Raw genomic sequence first — 24,522 nt, forward strand, 5'->3', positions numbered from 1 at the left:
CCCTCTTACTATCTGTGATTCCTTCACAACACATGGTTTAAAAAATTATTTACTCTTAACTCACAATCACTTTGAAAATTATTTACTCTTTATTCACAATCACTTAGTGAATGATTTAAGGAAAAACAAAAAAACCTTTCCATTTGATAGAGTCTGCTTGCACCAGCTCTTCATGTGACCGGTAGCCTCAATCACAGGGTGCTGGGTCTTGACACAGTCTGAGAGTAACAGACCAGGAAAGCTAAATAGAAAATTTTCTTGCTTGCTCCCAGGAACGTCCATGCAGTGAACAGCCATCTCCCAAACACTCATGCAACTCAACGTGCCTGTATGAAGATTTAGAAGCAGACAGGCGAGGCCAGCCAAACCCCACAGCTTCCCCATATGATAAGGAGTATTTACAAACCCCACACAACAGCAGGAGGCCAGCTCGCTGGAGCTGATAAGGCGCCTTGATCTCAGCATACATTTCATGGGCCTGAGCACCTTTTTGCCATGATGGAGAATCGGGAGAGGGGGAGGGAGAACACCATGCCAGCAACTTATCAGCGCTGTGTTCGATCAGCTCCCCCTCTCGCTTCCAAGACCCAGGCACCACGCGAGGCAGGAGGAACGAGCTCCAGGAACTTCAGTCTCCCTCCTGTTTGCTCCCTCATGCTGCACAAATTGCTCTCTGCTCAAGCCCTGAAAAACACCACCATCTATCTTTCTTCTGAACAAGGGCTTCTGAGCAAAAGCCTGCTAAGTTAGTATAGGTCGGGGGCCTAAGTTCAGGTAGTAGGAATCATTTCCATGTGAATCAAACCAACCCTTTCATGTTTTTGAGGTCATAAAGGAAGAGACCCCCAACCCCTTTAGGGGCTCCAGGTCAAGTTTTCAGCAGGACCAAACATCTTCAGCACCTGTTTTGTGACTAAACCTCAGCCTCCCAAGAAAGCAGCTCACCACATCAAAGAGCAGGTGATGGCTCCTGACATTCCTCAATACAAATGTAGATGTCCAGCTTTAGGCACTCAGTTGTGGTATATTTGGCCTAACTGAACTGGCAGGAGTCCCACTGTCTGCCTTTGAAAAAGGCTGGGTTAAACACTCCCCACAAAATACAAGTCACATCCAGTCAAGAGACCATTTCATCCTCAACTCCCACTCTTCTGAATAGGAACAAAAGCAGGGAAGAGCACTAATGCCCAAAGAGCATCTCCTGGCCACTGCCAGGGAAAGCAGCATCCCCATCTCACTCACTGTCCCCTCTTCCCCTGACATTGTGACACTGGGGAGAGACTAGAAGCGCAGGTAACATGGCCTATGTGAGCTCATCCACCACTTCTGGCAGTCCTTGCCAGAGACCCCGGGTGCGATTCCTCCACTTTACATAGCAGACATGTGCTGCCCGCCACATGCAACTCCTGGGGAAATTCAGTGCTTACCCCTCTTGCATCCACCAGCCTCTCCACATTTTCAATCATCAGCTGAAGCCATTTACTTTACACTAGAGTCATCTCTCTCATTTTCCTTCCCATTTTTCTTCCTGAAGGAAAAAACAGACTGCCCATACTGCCAGCAATGATGATGAAATACTTGTACTGCAGAAGTACCACAACATATTTTGTTGGATGTTCCCTGCACCAAAACTCTTCTCCTGTTAAACAGGACAGCAGCAAACTTCAAACAGGCAGTGAATGACCACCACACCAGTGAGTTCTCAGAACAGAAATGCCAGGAGAATTTTCAGGAATATAATATACCTACAGGGAAAGGATAAAAAGTACAATCTACTTTGTAGAGACTTAAACTCTCTGGATTTTTAAATTCATTGTTGTTTATTTATTATTATTAATATAAAAATTAGTAGTTATTACTTTATTATTATGTTAATTCATCTCCTTTTTAACCCCTGTTGTACAAGTACCAGCCTTCACCAAGGTAGTTTATAAGCAAACTGTCGAATCATTCAAGTATCAACACAGCTCAAATATTCAGCCCAGATGCTGCCAGAAAAGCAAAAGCACCAGATGCCATATCTACTGGCACTGCTAAAGTATAGCTGACCATGTACTAAAAAAAAAACCCAAACAAATTAATAAAAATATCACATATTTTTGTTTGTTTCTGTTTCTTTCAACCTCCAGGATAGACAAACTGAGCATATATTTAATCCTCTATTGTACTGGCTTTGCATTAAATATGTGACTGCAGCTTTTATTTGTTTTATACCTTTAAGTCCCAGCCAGAAGACAGAATAGCTGAGTCCCTGTGAAAGTTTTTAGGGTGCTCAGTGGAGTAGCATCCCATAGCATCCACAAGCAAAATCTTCTAGTTTTTCAGTTCCTCTGGGATGGGACACTGGTCTGCATGTCCAGCCAGTCCCTGACTCATCCTGCCCCTCCCCTCTGAGCCTCATCAGGGAACAGGGTCCCTTGTAAAACACAGCCCCACTCCCAGTCTCAATCCCTCTGTGCAACGGTTGCCTCCCACGTGAGACACTGAGAGAGCTGGGACAGCCTGAAGCAGAGATGGTTGGGGGGGGCTCCCCATCAACGTGAATCAACCCCAATGACTCCTTGTCTCCATCCAGTCCCATTTGGCTCCCCTTCCTCCCATCTGCCCCCCTCATCCCTTGGTGCAGTCCCCCTCCCACCATGCCCCTTTGTCCCCGGACTCTCGCTGCCTCAGTCACCTCCCTGACCAGCTCCCTCTCTCCTTGAACCTCAGCAGGGTGGCTTGCTCCTCCATCACATCCGAGTACGACAAAGGAAGTCCCCTGAGCAGGTAAGGGAGACACAGACCCGCACCCCACTCCTACTGTTGGAGAACAGCCCTGGTTCAGGTCATAGCATCTGCAGGTGTGGTCTGGGTTTGTCCTGGTACTGGCTCAGCACGGTCTGCATGCTGGGGTGGGGGGGAAAGCACAAGGCCCAGCCCTATCACACACAACAGCTGCAAGGGGGTGAAAACTCGGCGGCTTTTTCCGTTTTGCTAAATTCTGAAGTGCCTCTGCTAAGCACATGGATGATCAGACTTGACTTTCCAAATTTGGCTCTTTACCTAGCCAAATTCAGGTAGATTTTCTCAAAGGTGGCAGAAAGCACATCTGTGTCACACAGACTACCCTTCTGCTGCATTTCAAGGTCTGGCTGTGCAACACAGTGGAAAGACAGCATCCATAAGAAAACATTTTCCTTTTCAAATACACAGGAACCCACTTTTCTCCTAACCTTCTTTGCAAAAACAGGATAGAGGTGGCTAAAATTTTCCATACAGAATCAGTCTGAGCTAGGATATGAGGATGGGCAAGTTTCAGCCCACCTTTTTGAAACATGGCAAGATAATTAAGTGTCTTGAAGCAAAGATAGGATAACAATAATGACCATCACAGTTACTCAGGAGGCAACAATTGTAATCGGGGGGGGGGGGGGGGGGGGGGGGGGGGGAGGGGTGATCATTAACCCCATTTTCAGAGAGTGAAATTAAGGCAAGAAGAGGTGAAAAGTATAACTGGAAACACCAGGCATCTTTAAACACAAGCAGCACAGCCAGCCTCCTTGATTGCAGTTTTGGTTTGGTTTGGTTTTTTTTTTTGTTTTTTTTTGTTTTGTTTTGTTTTTGGGTTTTTTTGTTTGTTTGTGTTTTTTGTTTTTGTTTTTGTTTTTTTGTTTGTTTGGGGTTTTTTTTGTTTTGTTTTTCTTTTTTTTGTTTGTTTGTTTGGTTTTTTTTTTTGTTTTTGTTTTTTTTTTGTTTGTTTGGGTTTTTTTTTTGTTTTTGTTTTTGTTTTTTTTTTTGTTTGGTTGGTTGGTTTTCTTTGTTTTTGGTTTTTTTTTTTGTTTGTTTGGGGTTTTTTTTTTTGTTGTTTTTTTGTTTTGTTTTTGGGTTTTTTTGTTTGTGTTTTTTGTTTTTGTTTTTGTTTTTTTGTTTGTTTGTTTGTTTTTTGTTTTGTTTTTGTTTTTTTTTGTTTGTTTGTTTGGGGTTTGTTTGTTTTTTGTTTTGTTTTTTGTTTTTGTTTTTGTTTGTTTGGGGTTTTTTTTGTTTTTGTTTTTGTTTTTTTTTTTGTTTGGTTGGTTGGTTTTCTTTGTTTTTGTTTTTTTTTTGTTTGTTTGTTTGGGGTTTTTTTTGGTTTTTTTTTTGTTTTTTTTTGTCCCCAAATCCTAAAAATACTGTTATCATCTCCAGCGACGATCTAACCAGGTTGCAGATGAACCATGCCGTTGGTGCCGAAATACGGCGGCGGCTCCCGTCGGGGTTACCGCAGGTCCCGCTGGCCGGTGAGCCCTGGCTCTGCGCAGCCTGAACGAGGCGAAGCTGCTGCGAGAGACAGCTCGGGCGCGCGGTGGCACGAGGCCCCGGCGAGGCAGCTCTGCCAAGCTGGCAGAGCACAGAGCCAGCACGGGGGGGGTGCCTGCACCCCTGAGCCGCCGCTGCTGCTGCACAGGAGTACTCAAAGTGCACAGCGGAGACGCTCGAGTGACCCTGCTCCGTGCCAGGACAGGTCTGATACGGCCACTCGTGAACCAGGGTGCGCAAACCGTGTCAGAGCTCCTCTCCTGCAAAGCCAATTAGGTGTCTCTCCGCTGAGATCCCTTACACGCACTATCTGGGAGGGCTTACCCCGAGTCCTGAGTGAAGGCGTGGAAGCCAGCTCAGGTCTGGCACTGCATCCAGGCTGCAAAGCCCTCTCCTGAGCCAGGCTCTAGGGAACACAGTGCAAACATGAGCACGGCCCCAGTAGGGCTTATTATCGGCGGAATGCCCTCCACCATGCCAAACACACACTATTTCCAGGGGGAGCATCCAGATGCATTTGCTTTTGCTGTATCTATAACATCTGGGTGCTTCACAATCCAGACAACGCTACTCTGCGTGACCCCAGAGTAACAAGAGAAGAACTCTGCCCTGAAGAGACCAGGGGGAACAATTCCCCACACAGCACCCCTCAGGAAATCACCACCTTCATCCTTCTGCCCCAAGGCAAGATTTCCTACAGTTCTGTCATCCTGCCAGCTGCTGGCTGAACCTATGGTGGAGGCCTTCTTCAGCAGTGAAAACTCCACACCTTCCCCAGCCAGCCTCCTCCAACAGCTGTCAACCACTCTCGCACGTAGGAGACCTCCAAGGAAGATGCAGATCCTACGGAAGCCAGTGGTACATACAGCACTCCGACACCTGCGATTAAGGTCGAAACTGTTTGGGTTTCTGCAGGAGAGCATGAGCACACAAGCAAAACGAGCCCTGGGAGCTTTAATAAACCACACGATATCCTTACGTGGAAAGCAGCCCATAAGATAGAGAATCTCTTCACAGAGTCTCTGAAGTCTTATTCATGGTTTATTTGTATATCTGAGCTGATGCTAGCGTAGATACATCCACAGAGCACAACACATCCTTGTACATAATGACAAGGGAAAAACGTTGCAGTTCTGCTTGGCTGGGCCCCAAGTCAGGGTAGTTTTACTGCAAGCCTATATCCTCATTATATGTCTTAGGTCATGGTTATGGCAGTAACAGTAGCACCAACATAATATTTTTCCCTGCCAGCATCCTCAGAAACAAGTCCCTGTCATTCCTTTCCTAGAGGTGGGGAATGCCCAGGTGTGTGCACCCATCAGAGTGTAAGTAACCAGCAGGCCAGGGACAAGACACACGGCCTCATGCTCCCCCCATGCCCCTAAACCACGTTCTCCAGGCAGCAGCTCCCCCTGCTCCCATGGCTGGCCAGGGAACATGGCCTGAGATAAGGTATGAAAGTCAGACCCAGGACCAGAAAACACAGAATCTTAAGGTAAATAAAAAACACAGCATTGGCAAAGTGCTGTGTTTACTCACTGGAGAAAAAAAAAAAAAAAAAAAAAAAAACCAAAAAACCAAAAAACAAACCAAACCAAAAAAAAAAAAAAAAAAGGAACAAAAAAACCCCACCACAAACCAAAACCAAAACAACAACCCACCAAGACAAAAACAGCAGAGTTTCCCTACCCGAGTCCTCAGTACAGCAAAAGAAGTTCAAAAATCACATAAAACACTGCCTTGCTGCTGCTTTACTGGTTGACAACCACTGCAGGACACAAAGGATGAGGATGTTCAGGCACAGCCAGCCAGCCTGGTGCCAGCAATCATCCCTTTAGTCTCTCTGTAGATTGCATAAAAACACAAGTGGGGACAGGATAAAAGCAGACCCTGCGCCTTTCTACCCCACACCTATCAGTGTGTTTGTGCAGCGATAACCAAAATAGCTCCAAACTCCTCCAGTGACTTGAAGCACAGCTGCCCCATCTACTTACTGCCCCATCTGCAGGAGGAGGCAAGGACACGCAGCTCTTACCCATTTTCTGTGGTGCTTATTTACTCTGTGCCCAACCACAGACAGGACTTGAAATAAAAGCCTGCTCATGCACACATCCACGTTCCCCTACCCCACAGAAAGGGCAGCTTCGGCCCCTATCAGTGCCCATCCTTCCAGTGAAAGAACTGCATGTGGGCAGGGTGGGGGAAATAGTCATGAGCAGAAGCTGTGATCTGACTCTGTCAGCAGATGACTTCTATTTGCACTCGTTAGCACTGCCCTAGCGTGAGCTAACACCACCCCCTCGGGTAATTTAAATTTATAAAAAAAAAAAAAAAAAAAGAAGAAGAAGAAAAAAAAAAGCCCATATTTCTATATTTAGGAGGTTAGGATAATCGGGGTGGAAGAGCCCATCTGTTTGACGTTCACTCCAGCTGCTGTGGATGCGGAAATTTGTCTATTTTCTTTTCTTTTGCCTGTTTCAACTTGTCCTGGCTGACTGTGACAGACACACAGAGAGCCTGATGTACGGCCACAGCCATTTAGGTCCAAAACTGTGCACCATCCCATAAGAGTCACTGCAGAAGCAGTTGGTGCAACTGGGATCTTTCCCCAGGGAGTGTAACAATAATATTAATAATATTATTATTAATAATGGTAACAATTATACTATTGTTATTTCTATATAGGTAACAGTAATCCTATTATTATTGTTATTATTATTATTATTATTTTCTTGCTACTAATAACAAATCTATGCTTCTAACACTGAAGAGGGAGCAACACAGAAAGGGAGCAGACAAGATAAGACACATCTTAGTCCTCTGTAAAAGTCACTTTTAGGAAGGCAGCCTCCCCCTTGCCACATCCTCCTTTTGGGAGATGTCCCCACATAAAGCTGAATTTCTGTGGGATGCCAACTCATCATCAGTGGCACCAGCCACTGGATGGAGACATAGCCACATTTCTTTTCAAGCTAACCTGTTCTGCCATTTTCATCCCAAGGCTCTATGAAGTGAGCCCAAGCTAAATTCCGAAGTGGCCTTTGATCTCCCACCTTCCTGAGCTGACCAGGCTCTGATCCCAAAATAGCAAGGATGCAATTGCCTCAAGCAGTCTCCTGATGCTGTTCCTGTCATAGATACAAGGGCCCACAGACGTTGTGGGATATAGCATCGTTGTCCCTGTAAACCTAATGCAGTGCTACTTATTTTGCTGCTAAAGGCACCCCTCTAGCGCATAAGGACACATAGCAGATCATCAGGACCATTTGCTGTTTATCTTGTTTGGTATAGGTAATTGCTTTTTAATTCCACAATGTTCATCACTGGGGTCGTTAAAGGTGCCCGGGATGAGCAGTAAGCCTGGATAAATTTTCTGTGATTAATGTTCTGAAAGCCCTACAAATTGGAGAGAAGACTGCTGGTGCAAAATTCAGAATTCTACCGCCAGCTTTTCCTTGCAGGGTCCTCTCCAGCCCCAGAGCTGGAATCACACGACAGGACATGAGAGAGGACAAGTAGGTGAGGACTGCAGATTGATAAATAGGAATATTGGTGGGAAAATGCATCCCCAGTCCTCCCAGCAGCACACACTGCTAGCCTAGCTCCAGCGCTCCGTTCTTCTTCCCGACAAATGTTCCCTCAACTTTACCAACCACACAGAGCTGAAACTTCTCCGTTGATTTCCATGTGTGCAAGACTGGGATCTAGGCCATCACCTAAGGGGCAATAAATGTGTCGAGAGGTCCAAAAACTTCCCTTTGCAAAAGGGAAGTTCATTTGTGTAAGTTGCTCGTATACAAGGATTTGATGGACACTGATGACCACTCTTTGCAGGCTTGTCCTTGTGATATGTCTGGTCTGGGTTTTGGTACAGAGCATGGCTTGGACGCATTTCTGATCACTGTGGCATAAGAAACAACACCTTATTCCTTTGAGTCTTTGCTCCAAAGTGGTCTTTTTAGCTCTTGCAAGTCAGCAGGAACAGTCTCTCTTCTTCACCCAAAAGTCACTGCCTGCTTTGTGGCTGCTTCCCACACATCATTCATCACCCAGAGATGGATTTTTCTCTTTCCAGCTTCCCAGGCCACCTTGGCCCGAGATGTCTGTGGTCTTCTGCTAGCTACTCCACTCAGTATGCCCATGGTCATCGTGGCCCACAAACAGTTGTTCCCTTGGGATACGTGGCCCCTGCACCCATCCCTCCTCTGACAGAAGAGTAAAGGCCTCAAAGACATTACTTTTCTTTCCATAAGGTTCATGAAATTAGGTGGGCAGGTACAGGTGAGATATTCACTGTCAGGGGCAAACACCAGGCCATGCTCAACCCTCTACTAGACGTAAGAGACTGCACAGGTCAGCCTGAAGGCATAAATGGAAAGGAGATGAGGTCTCATTGGTTCACAAACCCACAGAACTATTTATTTAACTCTGCTTTTCAGGCAGGCCAAAAAAACACCACCCGCATGACAAAGCTGAAGGGTACACATAACTTCAGAAGCTGCTTTCCACAGCGTGAAGACTCCAAAAGATGCACAGAAAAATGTAGACCTTTCCTAGTTTATATTGTTACGACAGCCTTTTAACATGCTAAAGTAACTCACATATATTCCTCCCAGACCCAGAGAAAGTTCTCTTTTCTATAAGGGTCACTTTTGTCAAGCATTATTTAATATTTCCAAATTAACTTTTTTTTTGAGAGAGATGATAAGGCAATAAATGCATATGGAAAATATTCTGGAATCTGAGAAATCTTGAAAGATGAAGATATAAATAAAATAGTAAGTAAAACTAATGGCTGTGTGAGTTGTTTTGCTTTTTTTTTTTTTTTTAATTCTTCTTGTTATTTCCCACAATATTTAAGGAAAAAAAAAAAAAAAAAAGCACAGAATGACACATGTGGGAAACTTCAGATGAACTGTCTTGTATTTGATGAAATCAGAAATACTGCAAGCTATTGCGATATTTATATCATCGCCTCCCCCCCACCATCTGAAAGACGCACTATCCCATAATTGCAGACGAGGAAACAAGATTCTCTCATATGTTCACTTTCATGAAAGATAAATTTGCTTTGTTCTTTATTTTGGGCCCTAATTCATCAAACCACTTAAACATATGCTGGAGTTCATCATTTGCCACTCCACTACTTATGCATCTACTCAAGAATATGCCTGAAGTCAAGCATATGCACAGCACACTGCTGACTGTGGACCTTGTATCTTTCTGTTCATTTCTGCAACTATTCTAGCCTAGTGACGTGAATGTACAAGGAAGTAACACATTTTAAGCAATTTTAGCACACACTGGCAAAAATGAAATTTGAACTTGCCTATCCACATAAATAATCTGAATAATTACTGAAAAGTAATATCTAATTCTTGATAACTTTCAGAAACAACTTAATTCTAACAACTACTTTAAGCTGTCAGGATAGTGAAATACCATGGTGTGAACTTTTGCTCTGTATCAGTGCCAAGCAACCAAACCTGGAGATGAAATACTTCTCCCCCCCTAAAGGAAACAGAAAAAAAACCCCCACTCCTAAGCATGCGGTATGTCAAATATTATTTGTAGAAGCTATTCAGTAAGTAATTTCAAATAAGTAAAATGCAAAGAAACCACAGGATGTTCACAAACAATTTGCAAATAGAAATGGAAGAGGAATTCATTAAATAAATTATTTGCTATAAATTATTCACCTACCTTTAATCTTACTACCACTTAGACTATAAAATTCATGCCATAAAAGATACAGGATACATAACAAGGCATCATTAACTTATGCATTTCCCAGTGCTGCTTTATTTTGACTGTCCAGTTATATTATTGCATTAAGACAGCATTTTATCTTTAATGTACTTTGAGTGTAATACGTTTTTGTTTTAAAAGCTGAGCTAAGGAGACCTGGACTGATTTTAGACTGTGATTTGATTTTGAGCTCCGAGGCTGAATAGCTTCAAATCTGAGAGAAGAATCCAAGCTCTTCCCTGGGCAAAACCAAAACGAATGGAAATTGTACACAGTTGGCTGATTTCATGAGACTTCCACAATTTGGGTCCATTCCACATAACTGAACAGCGAGGAGCGGGCGGTTTTTTGTGTCCATTAAGCCACACAGTGAACGTTTTCATGAAGGTGAGAGAAGCAGCGGGCACGTGTCCGAGAGCCAAGGGGTGAGGGGGAGCCAGGAGCAGGTCACAGGCAGGGGATGGCAGTGGCTCTGCGGGGGACAACCAGGGCAGCAGCATCCCCACCCGAAACGCTTTTCCCCTCTGCATCTGCAAGACAAGCTGCCAGCTGTGACCTGCCTATCTGGGCTATCTGGCCAGAGGAAAGGAATTCCGGAAACAAACTTAAAATACAATATGCAATTCTTTTTAGCTATGAAAACAAAATCCCAGAAATGCTTCTCACTTGTAACCAAGGATGAAGGCAGCTCTTTCATCTTGTTTGTGTCCTGACTCGTTCTGAGTGACAGCCATACCCCGCTACGTGTTTGGTCTCCCGGCAGTTGTTTTATTTTTTTAATACCATATTTGTTTACTTTTAATTAAAATGATGACGATTGTCACTGAATTTCTGTTTGTGCAGAACTGATGCAAAGTGTGGTTGTTTGGTTATGGAGGAAGAGAGTGAAAAATAGTTACTGCAGTTGTCAAAATAGCTTCCCTGTTGTCTCCAGAGTGAATGCTATTGCTGCTGTTGGCAACGGGTTGCAATTAAATGCTACACTTCATCATCCATACACATTCTTACTCCTTTGAAATTAAAGAAAAGTTAGTTTTGCAGAATCTGTCATCCTGGACTGACTCGTAGCAGGCTTAGTCCTTGGCCCAGTGGATGTCAGGCATTTATCAAGCCCCAGCATGGCACAGAGTCACTACATACGGTGTTACTACACGCTAGTATTTCCACAGTACTTATGAGTGCTTTAAAAGACCCTAGGCACAGGGCCAGAGGAGGCAAGTGCATAGAGTCCACTCACATCGGAGACCTCTTAGAGACTCCTGTCCCAGCTCCTGACCCACAGACCTTAAAAACTAAATAAGTTTTACCATGGCAGTTGCTACATCAAACACAGGGAGAATAGCTATGGCATTGCTGACAGGACTGCTTCCTCTCCTTGCTTATTTTCAACATAAATTCACGCCAGATAGGCTGTTTAAAAGGAACCTGAGGGAATTGAGTGCTTAATTCCCATAGGTACCTTATAAAATCCCAATTGTAACAGACAATGCTTTATTTTTTTTCATTCCCAAAGTGAAGCCTCAGCATAGGTAGAGAGTGGATAAGGAGGAAGGGCTGCATTTGGCCAGATGGAGACTAGGGTTCCCTTGAACAACAAAGGCAATTTTTCAAAATGCAGGAGGATCAGATCCACTCCTCTCTATAGCAGTGCCCTGGCTAGCACATCTCCACTATCCATGGCAAAACTCACACTGAAACACAAATTGAAGGCAGGCCAGTCATGCAGCAGACTGTCCTGGGCCTCTCAACCCAAGCCTGAGTGCTAAGCTATCCCCAGATGATCTCGCAGAAGAACCCAGCGAGGCAAGGCTTCCTCCAAAATGTTCTTAAGCCACGGATGGTTTAAGATTGCTACCAGTGTCACAGACTGTACCCAGTATGTGAACAGGCAGCAAGCCGGAGGCAAGGTTAGACATCACGCACACACGATCCCCTCCCCAGTGCCCTGAAGGCCACCTCTCCGGGGCTCCCGTGTGTGGCTTTCATTGTGGAGGTGGCCAAGACAAGGATGAGAGAAGAACCGCATTCTATTTAGTCACTGCAGATTTTCTTTAAAGACTCAAAATCAATAACCATCTAGGAGCTACTGCCATGAAAACTCAGGAAGGTCTTCAGCAGGCCACTGACTAGGTCAGTGGGCAGGCAGCACACTCCCGTGGAGAAGGTACGGGCTGACAGTCAGGAGATGCAGGCTCCAACCCCAGGTTGGCCATGGGAATCCTGCATGACCATGGGCAAGGCACTTCCCATCTCTGGGCCTCAGTTTTCCCATCAGCTTCATGATGATCTAGATAACGTGGCTGTTACCTAAATCAGTGGAGAGAAAGACTATACAAGGATTAGCATTAAAAACACGGGTGGGTGGAGCGCAGCATAGATGTTCTGAAAAATCCTTATGCATGCTCCTCATCTCCTTCTACAAAGCGGTTACTCAAAGCAAAAATAATATACCCATCCTACAAAGGCAGTACACATCAGACACACATCTATTTAGATCACTGTGCAAACAATTACTGACTTTTGTCCAAGGCAGGAAAATGGTACCCTGTGCCACAGAAGGGGAGAAAGAAAAAGACCTCCGATTTTAACCTGGAACAAGGAAAAGGAAAGTATCCAGATCTCTGGGACAGATTCAGCTGTGGTATAAACACTGATGCTAGCCACACTGAAGGAGGTCAGGAGTGAATGGCAAAGCTCTCATGAGCCTGACCTGGAGGTCCATCAGGTGCTAGATATATATAGGAAAAGTGCTCACCTTCCTGCATGTCAAACAACTCATTTCAAACCCCTAAACTAACGGTAGGAAGCTGCAGCAGAAACAACCCTCAGGAAGGACAAGACAAAACGCCTTCTTGGTCATTTTATCTTGCAGCTTTTTTGGCTTGCTAAACTATGCCCCTTGCCTGGCTGAATGTGCCACATGCTCCTCTTCCTTGCCCAGGAGACATTAGTCTGTCACTAGGGCCACACACTTGTTCCTGTCCCCCAACATGTGTTTTCTACCCCTTCTACTTGCTCGGAGAATGGAAATGGCAGCACAGAGACCCAATAGCAGCAGGTGGCAATGGAGCCCGCATCTCCTAACCCCCAGTGCTCACAGTCAAAATAACAAGGAAAAAATAGGAAAAAAAAATTAGCGCTCTCCCCACCCCCCAGCACCTGGTTTCTCCCTTACATGCATAGCATTGCTGCTGCTGAATCGCAGCCTCAGAAAAAGGAAAGAAAGAGGCCCAAAAGGCAGCTAGGAAACCCACCGTCCATTGGCTTCCCTCCACGCGAGGCGAGCGGGCTCCTTCTGCTGCAGTGACTTGGCAAGCGCACCTCCCTCTGACTCAGCACCTCCCCGGCACCTCCTGTCAATTATTCTCACAAACTGCTGACGCTGGAAGGGCTATTTGCAATTAGGATGCAACACAAGCTGGTGGCGGTGGGATATCTCAGCTCCCCCACGCCTTCACCTGCAGCAGATCCCCTCCACTTCAGCCCTCTGGCTCAGGGCTGGAGCTCCCAGGGCCGATGAAGTTTGGGTTAGTGCAAGAGGGCTGGAGGATGGGGACAAGGGTGAGTGGGGGAAGCCTGCCCGTGTTGTACCTATTCTGTGGATAAACAGACAGCTGCCGTCAATGTGCCAGCTGAAATGCAGTCTTGCCAAAAAAATAAAAAAATAATAAAAAATAGAAAAGGCAGACACTGGGAATAGGGACGAGAGCAGCAAGAACAGATGAGACTATGCAAAAAAGCTGCTGAAAAACTAACACGGAGCATTCCCCAAAGAACAAGCAAAACGCAGACTTGCTGCAATTCCATGCAACTGAGAAACACAAGCCTACGCTCCGTGTGCGAGGCATTTTCAGCACAGGAGAGGGAGGCGCTGATTGCGGATGAGTCCTGTAATAGGGGCCCAGGGCACACCAGCTGTTTCAGGGGCAAAAGGAAGGGCTGCCCTTGACAAGCCAAGGACATGACAATTCTGAAGCCAGACTGAGGCTATTCTGTCCCACTGCCAAGTAGCCAAGGTCCTCTCAACCTCTCTGAGCCACTAGCTCCCAACACACAGCCAGAAAGCCGAACAGGCTTACAGCCTAGCAGCTCCACAACCAACGGAGACGTTCAGACATCAAAGCCCAGGAGACAGCGAAGTTCAAACACACGCTCAGCTACTGAAGCAGCCCAGCGGCCACATAAGCCCAGCAGCACCCTGCAGAAGCCCTCCAGCACCTTCTCTCGCAGGGCTTCATTAAAACAACGGGTCCTGCCACCCACCCCTCTCTCCCCTTCCCCGAGGGTCACGGGGATCTTCAGGCCCCCCTCACCGGCACAGGCGGCGAGAGGCAGCAGGGCGAGCAATGCACAGGAGCTGTGGGGACCCAGAGCACTCCCTGCAGGAGCACCCAGGGACCTTTTAAACAAGAAGCAGGACTGTATTTTCTGAGATATCACTTCAAAGGTTTCACCGAGTGTGGCTGATGCTGACAGACTGCATGGGAATGCAGGTTGGAGCAGGGGATGTGAAGCTGGAGCAAAAGTTCTCCAAGGAGCACTTCAGGTTTAATGCTGAAACCTGCAGTGGACCATTCCCTACAAAACGATGCGATAACCGCTCTATACAGTTCAGGAAAGGGATGAAATAGCCATGCTAACCAATGGTTAAAGTGTCCAATATGCCTCGTAGTCCGTGGGCCCACAGATGCAGAATTCATCACAGACTAATGCCCTGCCTGGAAAACCAGTGTGGGCAAAAAGGCAGAGGCCTCAAACTGCAAGACGAGTAATGCACAGATCCCATCTAGATAGCCAAGTCTAAAGAGGAGGAAAAGTTAACTAAATACCAAATCTCATTGCAGCAACCTGGATTTAGCAATGGCCTCCCAATCAGGAAGGGAATAGCTGCTGCACAGCGTGGAGTGAAAGCAAGGGAACAACAAAGTCAAAGAAAGCGGCAAAAAATAGTGACTTCAGCAACATGTGCAGGAATTAGCCAAGTGTCACAGCAGGCTACAATTTTGCAGCGTCTTAAGGAGCGTAGGTAGGTCTTGGAACAGACAGTCCCAGGACACTCAGAAGCTAAAGCACTGCAAGTGATGCAAAGAGCAACCTCACAAAGTAACAGCAACCGCTACATAATCAAATTTAACATCCCTGTGAGAAAAACAATACCAGAACTTTGCATCATACCTCTTAAATGTTAGAAAAGATGATTACAAGCAAAATCAGTCAAAACAGCCGAACGCCAAAAGCAGGGGAATTAAAATTGTTACATTCTGTACGGTGGTGTGTTCCAAGCAATCTCAGCATCACCACTGAAAAGGTACTCGGTGCCCCTGAACAAAAAAATGCTGAGAAGCAAGAAAGCACATTGTATGGTCAAACAAAAGGAACAACAAGTCATTCAGTCTAAGCAGCTGCTTCATAAGATGGTAGCTAGGAGGGCTGAGAACAAAATTGAAGGCCAAATTGCAAAAGTCAAAGAACAATCATTTCAATATATACAAAGGACAAGTCTAGAACTGCTGAACAGTAGGAGAATGACTTTTCTTGAGAGGCTGTGCTGCTAGCAAAGACATGCAAGCTCTTGCTAAGTCAGGTGTTTCTTGAAGTTAGCAACGCTTTCCCTAAGAGGGGGTATGGGCTAACCTGGAAGTTGCAGCAGGGATTGGATAAACTGGCCAAATTCCCTAAGCCCCTAAAAGTACACAACAGGAGACAAACCAGCTTGATCTCTGCTCAGAGGAACTTGTGGCCTTTCAATCCACTTGAATTTTGGAAGGAAAAGGACAGGACTAAGTGATTAATTTTCAGTCACTTCAAAGCAAACCTGCTAAACTGTTCTGGGCAGGATGCCAGTTTGGTGCCAGCCTGGTCCCCTGCTTGTCTGGGGTTGGAAACATCACCCCCCCTTCCCCTGACCCCCCCCCCCCCCAAGGTTCAGGCTGAGTCCAGAGCTGTTGTCCCTCCACTCAGTGCCCAGGCTCGGAGGCGTGGGAGCCCTTCTCCCCCTGCCCTTGTTCTGGCCCCGATTACAAGGGATTACCCCTAGGTTTCATACCAGCTTTGGGGTGGTTTAATATATTCCTTAATATCTGGAAGAGAGACGGGGAGCTGGCAAAGTGATTTGGTCTGTCTGAGACAAAAGAAGATTGAGAGAGACTTCCAAGGGATCTGACAAAGCTCAGCAAGTGGGCAGCATAATGCAAGATGAAATTCAACATTACCAAATGGACAGCAATAAGAACTTGAGAGAATAATCTGAACTACTCCTATACCATGGGGCTCTAATTCAAATGTAATCACTTCAGGAAAATATCTTGGTATCATTGTGACCGGCTCAATGGAAACATCTGTTCAACGTGCAATGGTGGTCAAAAAAGCAAGCAATCTGTTAGGATGTCTAAAGGCGGAGGCTGAAAAGGATGCTAGAAGTACTAAAATGCCATTGTGAACACTGACAGTGCACCCTCAGCAGGAATTGGTGTGGTTACTTCTGGATGGCACACCTGAAGACACAAAAGGCACAGAAAGGTTTCATCATTCACCAGTCAATAACACTTACTGGTCAAGCACAGCTAAAATTGGGACAATTTAATCTGGACAGGAGTTAGATAGAAAGAAAGTATCAAATGGGTATGAAGAAGTAAACCAGGTACTTCTATGGTTTTGCCTTGGTGTTTTTTAAGAGAAAGACAGAAGGTTATTCAATACAACAGAAGAGCAGGAAATGTGACCAGACATAAGGAAACTGTTACGATTTTCCCTTCCTTTTCTGTTTATGCTTCTTCTGCTTATTCTAAACACAGCCCATAATTAACTACCGGGAATGATTAGCCCATGTTATCGTAAACTCAAAAGCTCAGCAGAAATCACAGAGGTCTGTGCATTTATAGGGATACTGGGAACATCCACAGATACGTCAGGTAGAATGAAAAAAAAAAAAAAAACAACAGAAAAAAAAAAGCATAGCAGCATTGCACCCTCATGCTTCCTGACATTAGCCAACTTCTAATTAATGAGGATTAGGAAGTAATCTCCCCAGTGGGCATGCAGAGAGGGTGTACCAACCCGCTTGCTCCTGTCAGGTGTCATTAAGGCTCCAGGCAGGGGAAGAGCTGAGCCTGGACAGCCCACCTGCAGCCCATGCTGTTCGAGGGACTGAGGTCTGGGTGCCCAGCGGGACCGCACACCAACCCCCCCGAGAACTGAAGACACTGTAAGAGGGGGATCTGTTACCCCAGCTCAACCTCACTTCTGACAGGGGAGGGTGGAAAATTCTGCATCTGTTGCCTTGCAAGTGGAGGGGGTTTCCCTGAAGAAAGGAGAGGGGATGGGTGTTTTATTTGCTCTGCGTTGGTAGGAGGAATGCATATGACTTAGTTCATTTTATGGCAAGGAAGCGGAGCGTGGACACCCCCTGAAATTAAGAGAAAATTGGCTTACATAGGCTTTGAAGTCCAGAGCAATATGTACACTGAGCTTCTGTTAGAGCAACCTGGCATGGCACCAGACTCCTCTTTGCTATATGTTTGGTGCCAGTCGCTCACTCTGGGGGTTTCGGCACCCCCCCTTGAAGCATCCAGCATTGGCCACGCTGCCGCAGACCAGCGGCCTGACCCGAGCCAGCGCTGCTCAGACAGGCCACTGTGGAAATGCACCACACATTGTAAACTGTGGCATTTCCCCCCCTCAAAATGACATTCCCGTCTTCGGCATTTTGAGCAAAATCAAAGCCCGGACGTAACCAAGTGGAGTCCAGACACCGGCTTTCTCCTGCTGATGCTTGTGAAACACAATCTAGCTCATGTTCTCATAGCTAGGTTGACTCGTGAGGATGAGAGAAAAAAAAAACGCACAAGGTTTTATCTCTAAGTAAGCGATCTGATCAATCTAATACCGAAATTACACTTGAAATTAACTCCATGCATATATGCAGATGTGCAAGTACTGCTGTGCTGCCAGGAGGAGAGCTGTGGCTCTGCACGTGCACGGGTAAGAAGAGACAGAGCTCAATCTGCTAGTCCTGTTCCGACTTCTCCAGCGACTGCTCCAGAAGGGGAAACAAAGATTAACACAGGGGCTGTATTTCTTAAATAGAAACTTGTCTTAGTTCATACACCATATTCTTCTGCTTTTGGTGCAGTGTTCTACAGCACGATAAATAAGGAAAGGACACGGGCAATGCCACGTACGTGTACATGGTGTTTGTGTACACGTGTCAAGAGGGCAAAAATAATGGGCAGAGACTGTGCACAGATAACAGCAATTGCTGCAAGTTGGGTTTTTTTCACTGTTGTTTTTAAACGCCCTGTAGAAATAAAAAATAGCAACCACTAGGGCTTATACTGTAGATGCTTCCACTAAACCAAACCTTATTGAACATGGGATGCTTTGTAAAATCATAACTGTGTTTCAAAACAAAAACAGGGGAAAATTGTCAGAAATACAGAACATCCAATTTAAGCGTCTTTGGGATGAAAATTTTGATTTTTCACATCAAAATATCTTTTTGCTTAGGGTATTTTCTGGTATTATAACAATACAGTTCCACAAAGAAACACAGTATCAGTTGTCCTAAAATGGAATTTCTCTCAAAAATTTCCTTTCAAAACCATCAAAGCATTTAACTTTTATTTCCATTCAGAATGAAGCCAAATTCCTCAATCCTGATGAAACAGAGCATTTGTCCTCAGCCCATCTCAAGCAATGAATATAAAAAAAAAAGGTAGAAGCCAGAATGGACACAAGTGACCTCCAAAACCACAGAGATGGAAACATATAAGGGAAAAAAAAAACCAAAACCAACCAACCAAAAAAAAAAAAAAAACCAACCAAAAAAACCCCAAACCCAAAAAACAAACCCACAACAGTTCACTCTGCATAATTAATGATATTGTGCTTTCGGCCTGGTGCATAAGACATTAAACATTTCTGAGAGAAAAGTGGGGTAGCATATGGCTAGGAGCCCTGTAACTGTGACTTCTTTAAAGGAGAGGCTGGGCAGGTGTCCTGCCTGACAGCAAGCAACTCATTTCATCTCTGTACACTTCAGGTTTCCATGCTATAAATCAAACTGACTGCCCTCACACAGTAAGTTTGGAGACTCTCAGTTAGTCGATGTTCATAAATGACTGTGCAAACACAAGGTAGTAATAACCAGGGAACTGTCTTTGTTACACCAGTGTCTGTTAAACAACCAGAAGCTAAATTTCTCTCTGAGCATTTACAAAAGGGAAGGCACCATTAATGCTCCACAAGGAGAAAACCACAAAGAACAGATTTTCAGTGCATGCACTTCTCCTTGAAATAAAGTGTGTTAAAAGCACTTTACTTAAAAAGTACAATGATAGTAGCATCCTGCTAAATATAGATGACTCACCACAATTTAGTAGTGAACATCCCTAAAGAGTACCCTTACAGTATTGCTTAACCTGCTGCATAAATTTAAGCATTCTCCTGTGGTTACATTTTGGACCAAGATACTCAGGACTACTACTAGCATCTGCTGACCTTCAGCGGGTCACAAAGCCTCTCTGAGCCTCACTTTCTCCATCTGTACTATTGGTATAATAATAATAAAAACACGTCTCCCCAACGAAGGCAGGGAAAATGATTTCTAAATTTCTTAATGAGTTGTTTATACCATACTTTGCATATCCATATTACTACTGAGCAGCTAAATATAGCTGTTCTTGAGGCACTTTGAGATCACTCAGAGAAAGGAATCTTACTAAAGAAAATTAGGTTTTAGGCAATACTGAAGAAATGGAGATAAAGGATTAGTTTCCCAAATAAGGGAAGGATGCCCACTTCAGAGACGCAAGAAGTAGTTAATGCATTTGTGCCTACCGCTGGGGACCAAGGTCAGGTCGTGAGCAAAATGATTTATCTACATGTCACAAAACCACACAGCTTGACACAAATGGCAATCTGTTCCAAAAAAAAAAAAAAAAAAAAAAAAAATATTTAAAAAAAATGCATAAGCATGGATGGCAGAGTGAGGGACTGTCAGAGTCCTCTCTTGCTGGGGCTGGGCTGGGAAGGGGGGTATGTGGGCTAGCACAAGGGTGCTGCAAGGCCAAATCTTAAACACTCAGCTTCAGCTGTGGTAACGTCAGACTGGCAGGAGGGTGACTCCAGGTGAGGACCGGGAAGACCAACCGCTGTGACAAAGTTGCCGGCCAGATGTGCACCGAGGCGACACTGACGGGTGTGCACGCACACCCACACCCACACCACACACGTACACACACACCACACGCACACCCACACCCACACCACACACGTACACACACACCACACGCACACACACCACCCCCCCACCCACCCCCGATCTCACAAGATCCAGCTGCAACAGACTGCAACGTGCTGACATCTCACCTGCTGCAATACTATGTCACAGGATCCAAACACCATCCGGTTTAAAAAAAAAAAAAAAAAAAAAAAAAAAAGTTGGTTCTGCAGTTTAGCTGTACCCGACGTGTGATTTCTAACACGTTTGACAATTTGTAGTGCGCTATTTCTGGCTACATAGCAGGATTGATTTGCAATCGCAGGTTTGGTTTCAAAGGTCTAAACAGAATTCCCTGTTATCTTTCCTTAAACTTCTCTAGGGAGCCTGAAAAAAATATTATTTTTGCAGAAGTTATTACACTCATAATGCTTTAGAGGGAAAGCATAGATGCTGTCCCTGCCCCAGGAGCATTAAGCATGGGTATTATAGGCCCAAAGAAAGCAGTCATCTAGCTCTGGTTAAAAGGAATCATTGCTATTCTACAAATTGCAAAACAACACATGAAAATGGGACCATAATGCTTGATTGACATTTCACTACAAAGTCTGACTGTTTTTTATCGTAGACACAAAGTGTGGGAATGACAAAATGACTTCCAGGGACTTTTTTCCCCACCCCTTCTCATCTGTTTAGCATTAGGTATTTCTTCTCTATATAGACTCCTACAGCTTCTGATCCTTTAACTTTTAAATCTTTCACCTTTCATTTAGGCACCATTTTGCATATGACCCCATCATTTTTCTTCTCTATCCTCTAAACTAATCTAAAGCCTCAAAAAGGAAAAAAATCACTCTTCCTGACCAGACTTGGCAATCCACAGCGGAAATACATTTACTGATCTTCTGCAAATGTTGTTTAGAAAAAACCCTCAATTTTATTTCAGCTTTCATGAATGTACATCTGTTCCTTATACCTTATCAGGGTTTTCTTTTCAAATTCAAGAACCACCAAAACTATGGCCAGACTGTGTAACGCAGAAGTAACTGTGTACCACAGCTGTTTTCATCTACCACCATCTTCTAAAGACTTTTCCTAAGAAAAAAATTGTAAAAACCAAGCTTGAGACACGCGTGGTTCATTCAGGTAATCTTTAAGCCTTAAAGAAAAGTGCAAGAAAAAGCATTACACCATTGCAGATAAATATTTCACGGAAAAGTGTGTTTCTGTGCCTCGTTGTCTCCATCATCATTGTACCCACATGCTCTCAACCAAAGAAAATTAAATATTGAGTCAATCTTTTTGCCTAGAGATAATTACACGGCCCTTAATTTTAACCTTAAATCTGGTTACTGTTATATGCTTTTGCAGGGATATCACATAACAGAAAGGCTTCATCGCTTCATCACTTACACGCCTCTAACTGCAGCAGTCACACAGTAACTTTCTAGGCAGTTACACCTTTGCAATGCCTGAAGACAAAAACTGGAGGCACTAAGAACCTGAAAGTCATTGAACTCGCTTTCCAAACTGGGAAAAGTTCAATAAATAAACAATTAGCTTGAAGTGTGAAACAGCTGAGATTGTTTCTTTCAATTAAATGCTCATAAACTTTTTTTTTTTCCTTTCATTAATTCATCTCTTTGAAGTCAGCAGGTGCAATTTCCATTTCATCCATGTGACTCAGACTCCCAAATGTTTTCTGAGGATGGGTGCTTTTGGGGCTGAGGCATTTGTGAAAAGTTCACCTTGTCCATCACAGGACTTGTTTCTCAGCGGGTTCTGGGCAGAGGGGAACAGCCTGCGGTGCCTCGCAGGGCCGTGGGAGCCAGGCACTGCTACTGGAGCAGCAGACTCCACCCAGATCCAGGCTGCGAGGAAGTTTCATCCACACCTTGCTGAGATGTTTCTGGTATTCTTGTGGGAGAGCCCGTCACGTCTTACTCTACGCCCGCTCTCCCAGGGATCGTTTGCACCAGGTTGCCCAGTTTCCCAGCCGGGGGAAGGTGGCTCAGCAGAGCTGCGCGCCGCTCACGGCTGAGCAGACCTCCGCAAAACTGCTTAGTGGACCTCTGCATACATGAGCAGACCTTAAGAAAATTCCCCGGTAGACCTCAGTAAAACATAACTGAGCAGGCCTTCTCTAAAGTTTGGCGCTACTTGAAAGGAGGCATTGCCACCTGATCAACAGATGAGTCTGATCATTTTGCACTTGGTAGTTTCTTCTGTTGCCCTTCTTGCAGCACCTCCTGGTGCTCCCCAGCAATGCACTCAGTGATGTGAGTAGCATCTGTCACACGCAGTTTGTTCCCTCTCCACACAGAGGACCTGGGGTACGTAGCTTATTTCAGAAGGGCTTCTGGGCATGGGAGGTGATGGAGTGGTTTGGGTCCCTCCACATCCCCAGGGGTAAGGGTAGGCACTTATCTTAGAGCTGAAGGAGCCTGCCATGAGCCTGGGAGGGGGAGGAGGAGGCTGAGGAGACCAGGGGAAGACCTCCGGGGGACACGGAGGGCTCCGGGCAGCCTGTCACCATCTCTGCAGAAAGTTCCCTGCTGCCTCAGGGCCTGAAGGATAGAGCAGAGTTTTCCACCCAGGTGAGCTTACCGAGGGGCTAGGCCCAGACAACGGATCAGGACGTGAAGCTCAGTTTAAAGCGAGTTTTACGGCCCCGTACGAAAAAAAAAAAAAAAAATCATACTAGTAAGAAGGATGGTGCAGGGGGAGGCAGCGAAAGGAGCCGGGCAGAGAAGCGCTCCTTCCCCACGCCCGCCTGCAAAAGCGCTCACCCGCCGCCGCATTTCCGAGCATCCCCGGCGGGACCGCGACCAAAACTTCCCCACCGCCTCGGGGGACGGGGCATCGCCGTGGGGCTCGGCGCCGGGCGATGCCCCGTCCGTGGGTTCCCCGCGCCCGGCTCCACCCGCGCAGCACTCACCTCGCAGGGCCAGGAGCGCGGCCAGGGCTACCGGCACCCACCTCCCGCCTCCTCCGGGGCGCCGCCGCGTCATGCCGGGCCGGGCGAGGGGCTCAGAGCTGGGGCCGCCGAGCCCTTCGCCTTCCCCCCCGCCCCGCCCGCAGCCGCCGGTGCCGCCGCCGGTCCCGGGACCGCCCGCTCCCGCCGAGGCTCCGCCGTTGCCCCAAGCCCCGGTCGCCCGGGGAGGGCGGCGAGGCGCGGCGGCCGGCCCGAGAGCGCAGCCTGGCGGCCCCCAACCTCCCCCGCAACCCGCCGGGCTGCGGCTGTGGCACCCCCCGCCACCACCCTTCCCTCCTTCCCACCCCCCCAACCCCAACCCCCCCCACGCCGCGCGGCACCGCGCGTCCCGTCCCGCCACGCAGCGGCACATCCCACCACCCTCCTTCTCCGAGCGGGCCACCCACAAATTGAGGTGTGTATGCGTGTGTGTGTGTGTGCGTGTGCGTGTCCCTCCTTCCCCGCCAGCCCGGGGACCCCGCATCCGTAGGGATGCTACAGGGGCCAGGGTGAGGAGTTGCGGGGTCCACCCCCCCACACCCCCCCCCCCCCCCCCCCCCCAAGCTTCTCCCGATCACCGCGGCAGCGTGGGGACTTCTTCTCTCCGGGGCCTGCCCACAGCTGCATGGAAGAAGAGAGCCGCAGCACGCAGCAAAATTATTCGGGACGGGCTGCGTGGGACCGGGCGCTGCTACAGCACACGGTATAAACGTTGCTGGCTTCTTGCTCAAAGGTGTGAGCCAGCCTGGCTCCGCTATTCAAAAGAGCGGGAGACACGAGCGTTCAAGCGCACCTCAAAATCAGAGCAAGGTACCTCTGAAGGGAGTACGGCAGTTCCTGGAGCCGGGGCCCCGCAATAATATATAACACAAGAATCGCCAACAAGTTGTGTCATTTAGGGCCACGAGCTTCCGTAATTCCAGTCCTTAAGGCTGCACAGAAAAATCAATCAATCAAAATCCAGCACACTAGACATCAAGTGTGCACGTAGAGGGTGGGAAGGGAGGAAAGGAGCCCTTTCCAAATTTAGGGTGGTCATTCGGGGAAAGGATCAAAGCAGAGAGCTTGCACAGACCAACTCCTTGCACAGGGCCAGCTCCCTGTCCAGGTCTGACCGCGTTACTTCTACTTTGTGAAAATAAGCAGTTTGGCTAGGAAAATGCTCTAACTCTGCAAAATGTATGATTGCTTCATTCCCCTGCCCAAAGCTTCCTCACCACCAAAGCACAGCCGTGTGCAGCCTTTGCATCCTGCAGGCAGCTGATCCACCTCGTGAAGCTTCTCCCTACGTCCTTCCCAGCCA

General features: G+C 46.5%; 1 protein-coding gene across 3 annotated transcripts in view; it reads right to left on the minus strand.

The window, feature by feature from the left end:
* The window catches only part of IGSF11 (immunoglobulin superfamily member 11), a 111,181-nt gene extending 87,709 nt beyond the window's left edge, over positions 1-23,472 (minus strand). Inside the window, exon 1 of one of the 3 annotated variants that reach the window (XM_033005142.2) lies at positions 23,184-23,472. In XM_033005142.2, the coding sequence (XP_032861033.2) occupies positions 23,184-23,256 (73 nt within the window). In that variant the 5' untranslated portion in view covers positions 23,257-23,472. Of the gene's footprint in view, positions 1-13,280; positions 13,302-20,394; positions 20,406-23,183 lie in introns of those variants that run through there. The other 2 variants (XM_042788524.1, XM_033005141.2) reach the window with 2 other exon arrangements.
* Positions 23,473-24,522: the final 1,050 nt, after the last annotated feature.

This window comes from Tyto alba, unplaced genomic scaffold (assembly GCF_018691265.1).
Source record: "Tyto alba isolate M040663 unplaced genomic scaffold, T.alba_DEE_v4.0 Super-Scaffold_14, whole genome shotgun sequence".
In the NCBI taxonomy this organism is placed as follows: domain Eukaryota; kingdom Metazoa; phylum Chordata; class Aves; order Strigiformes; family Tytonidae; genus Tyto; species Tyto alba.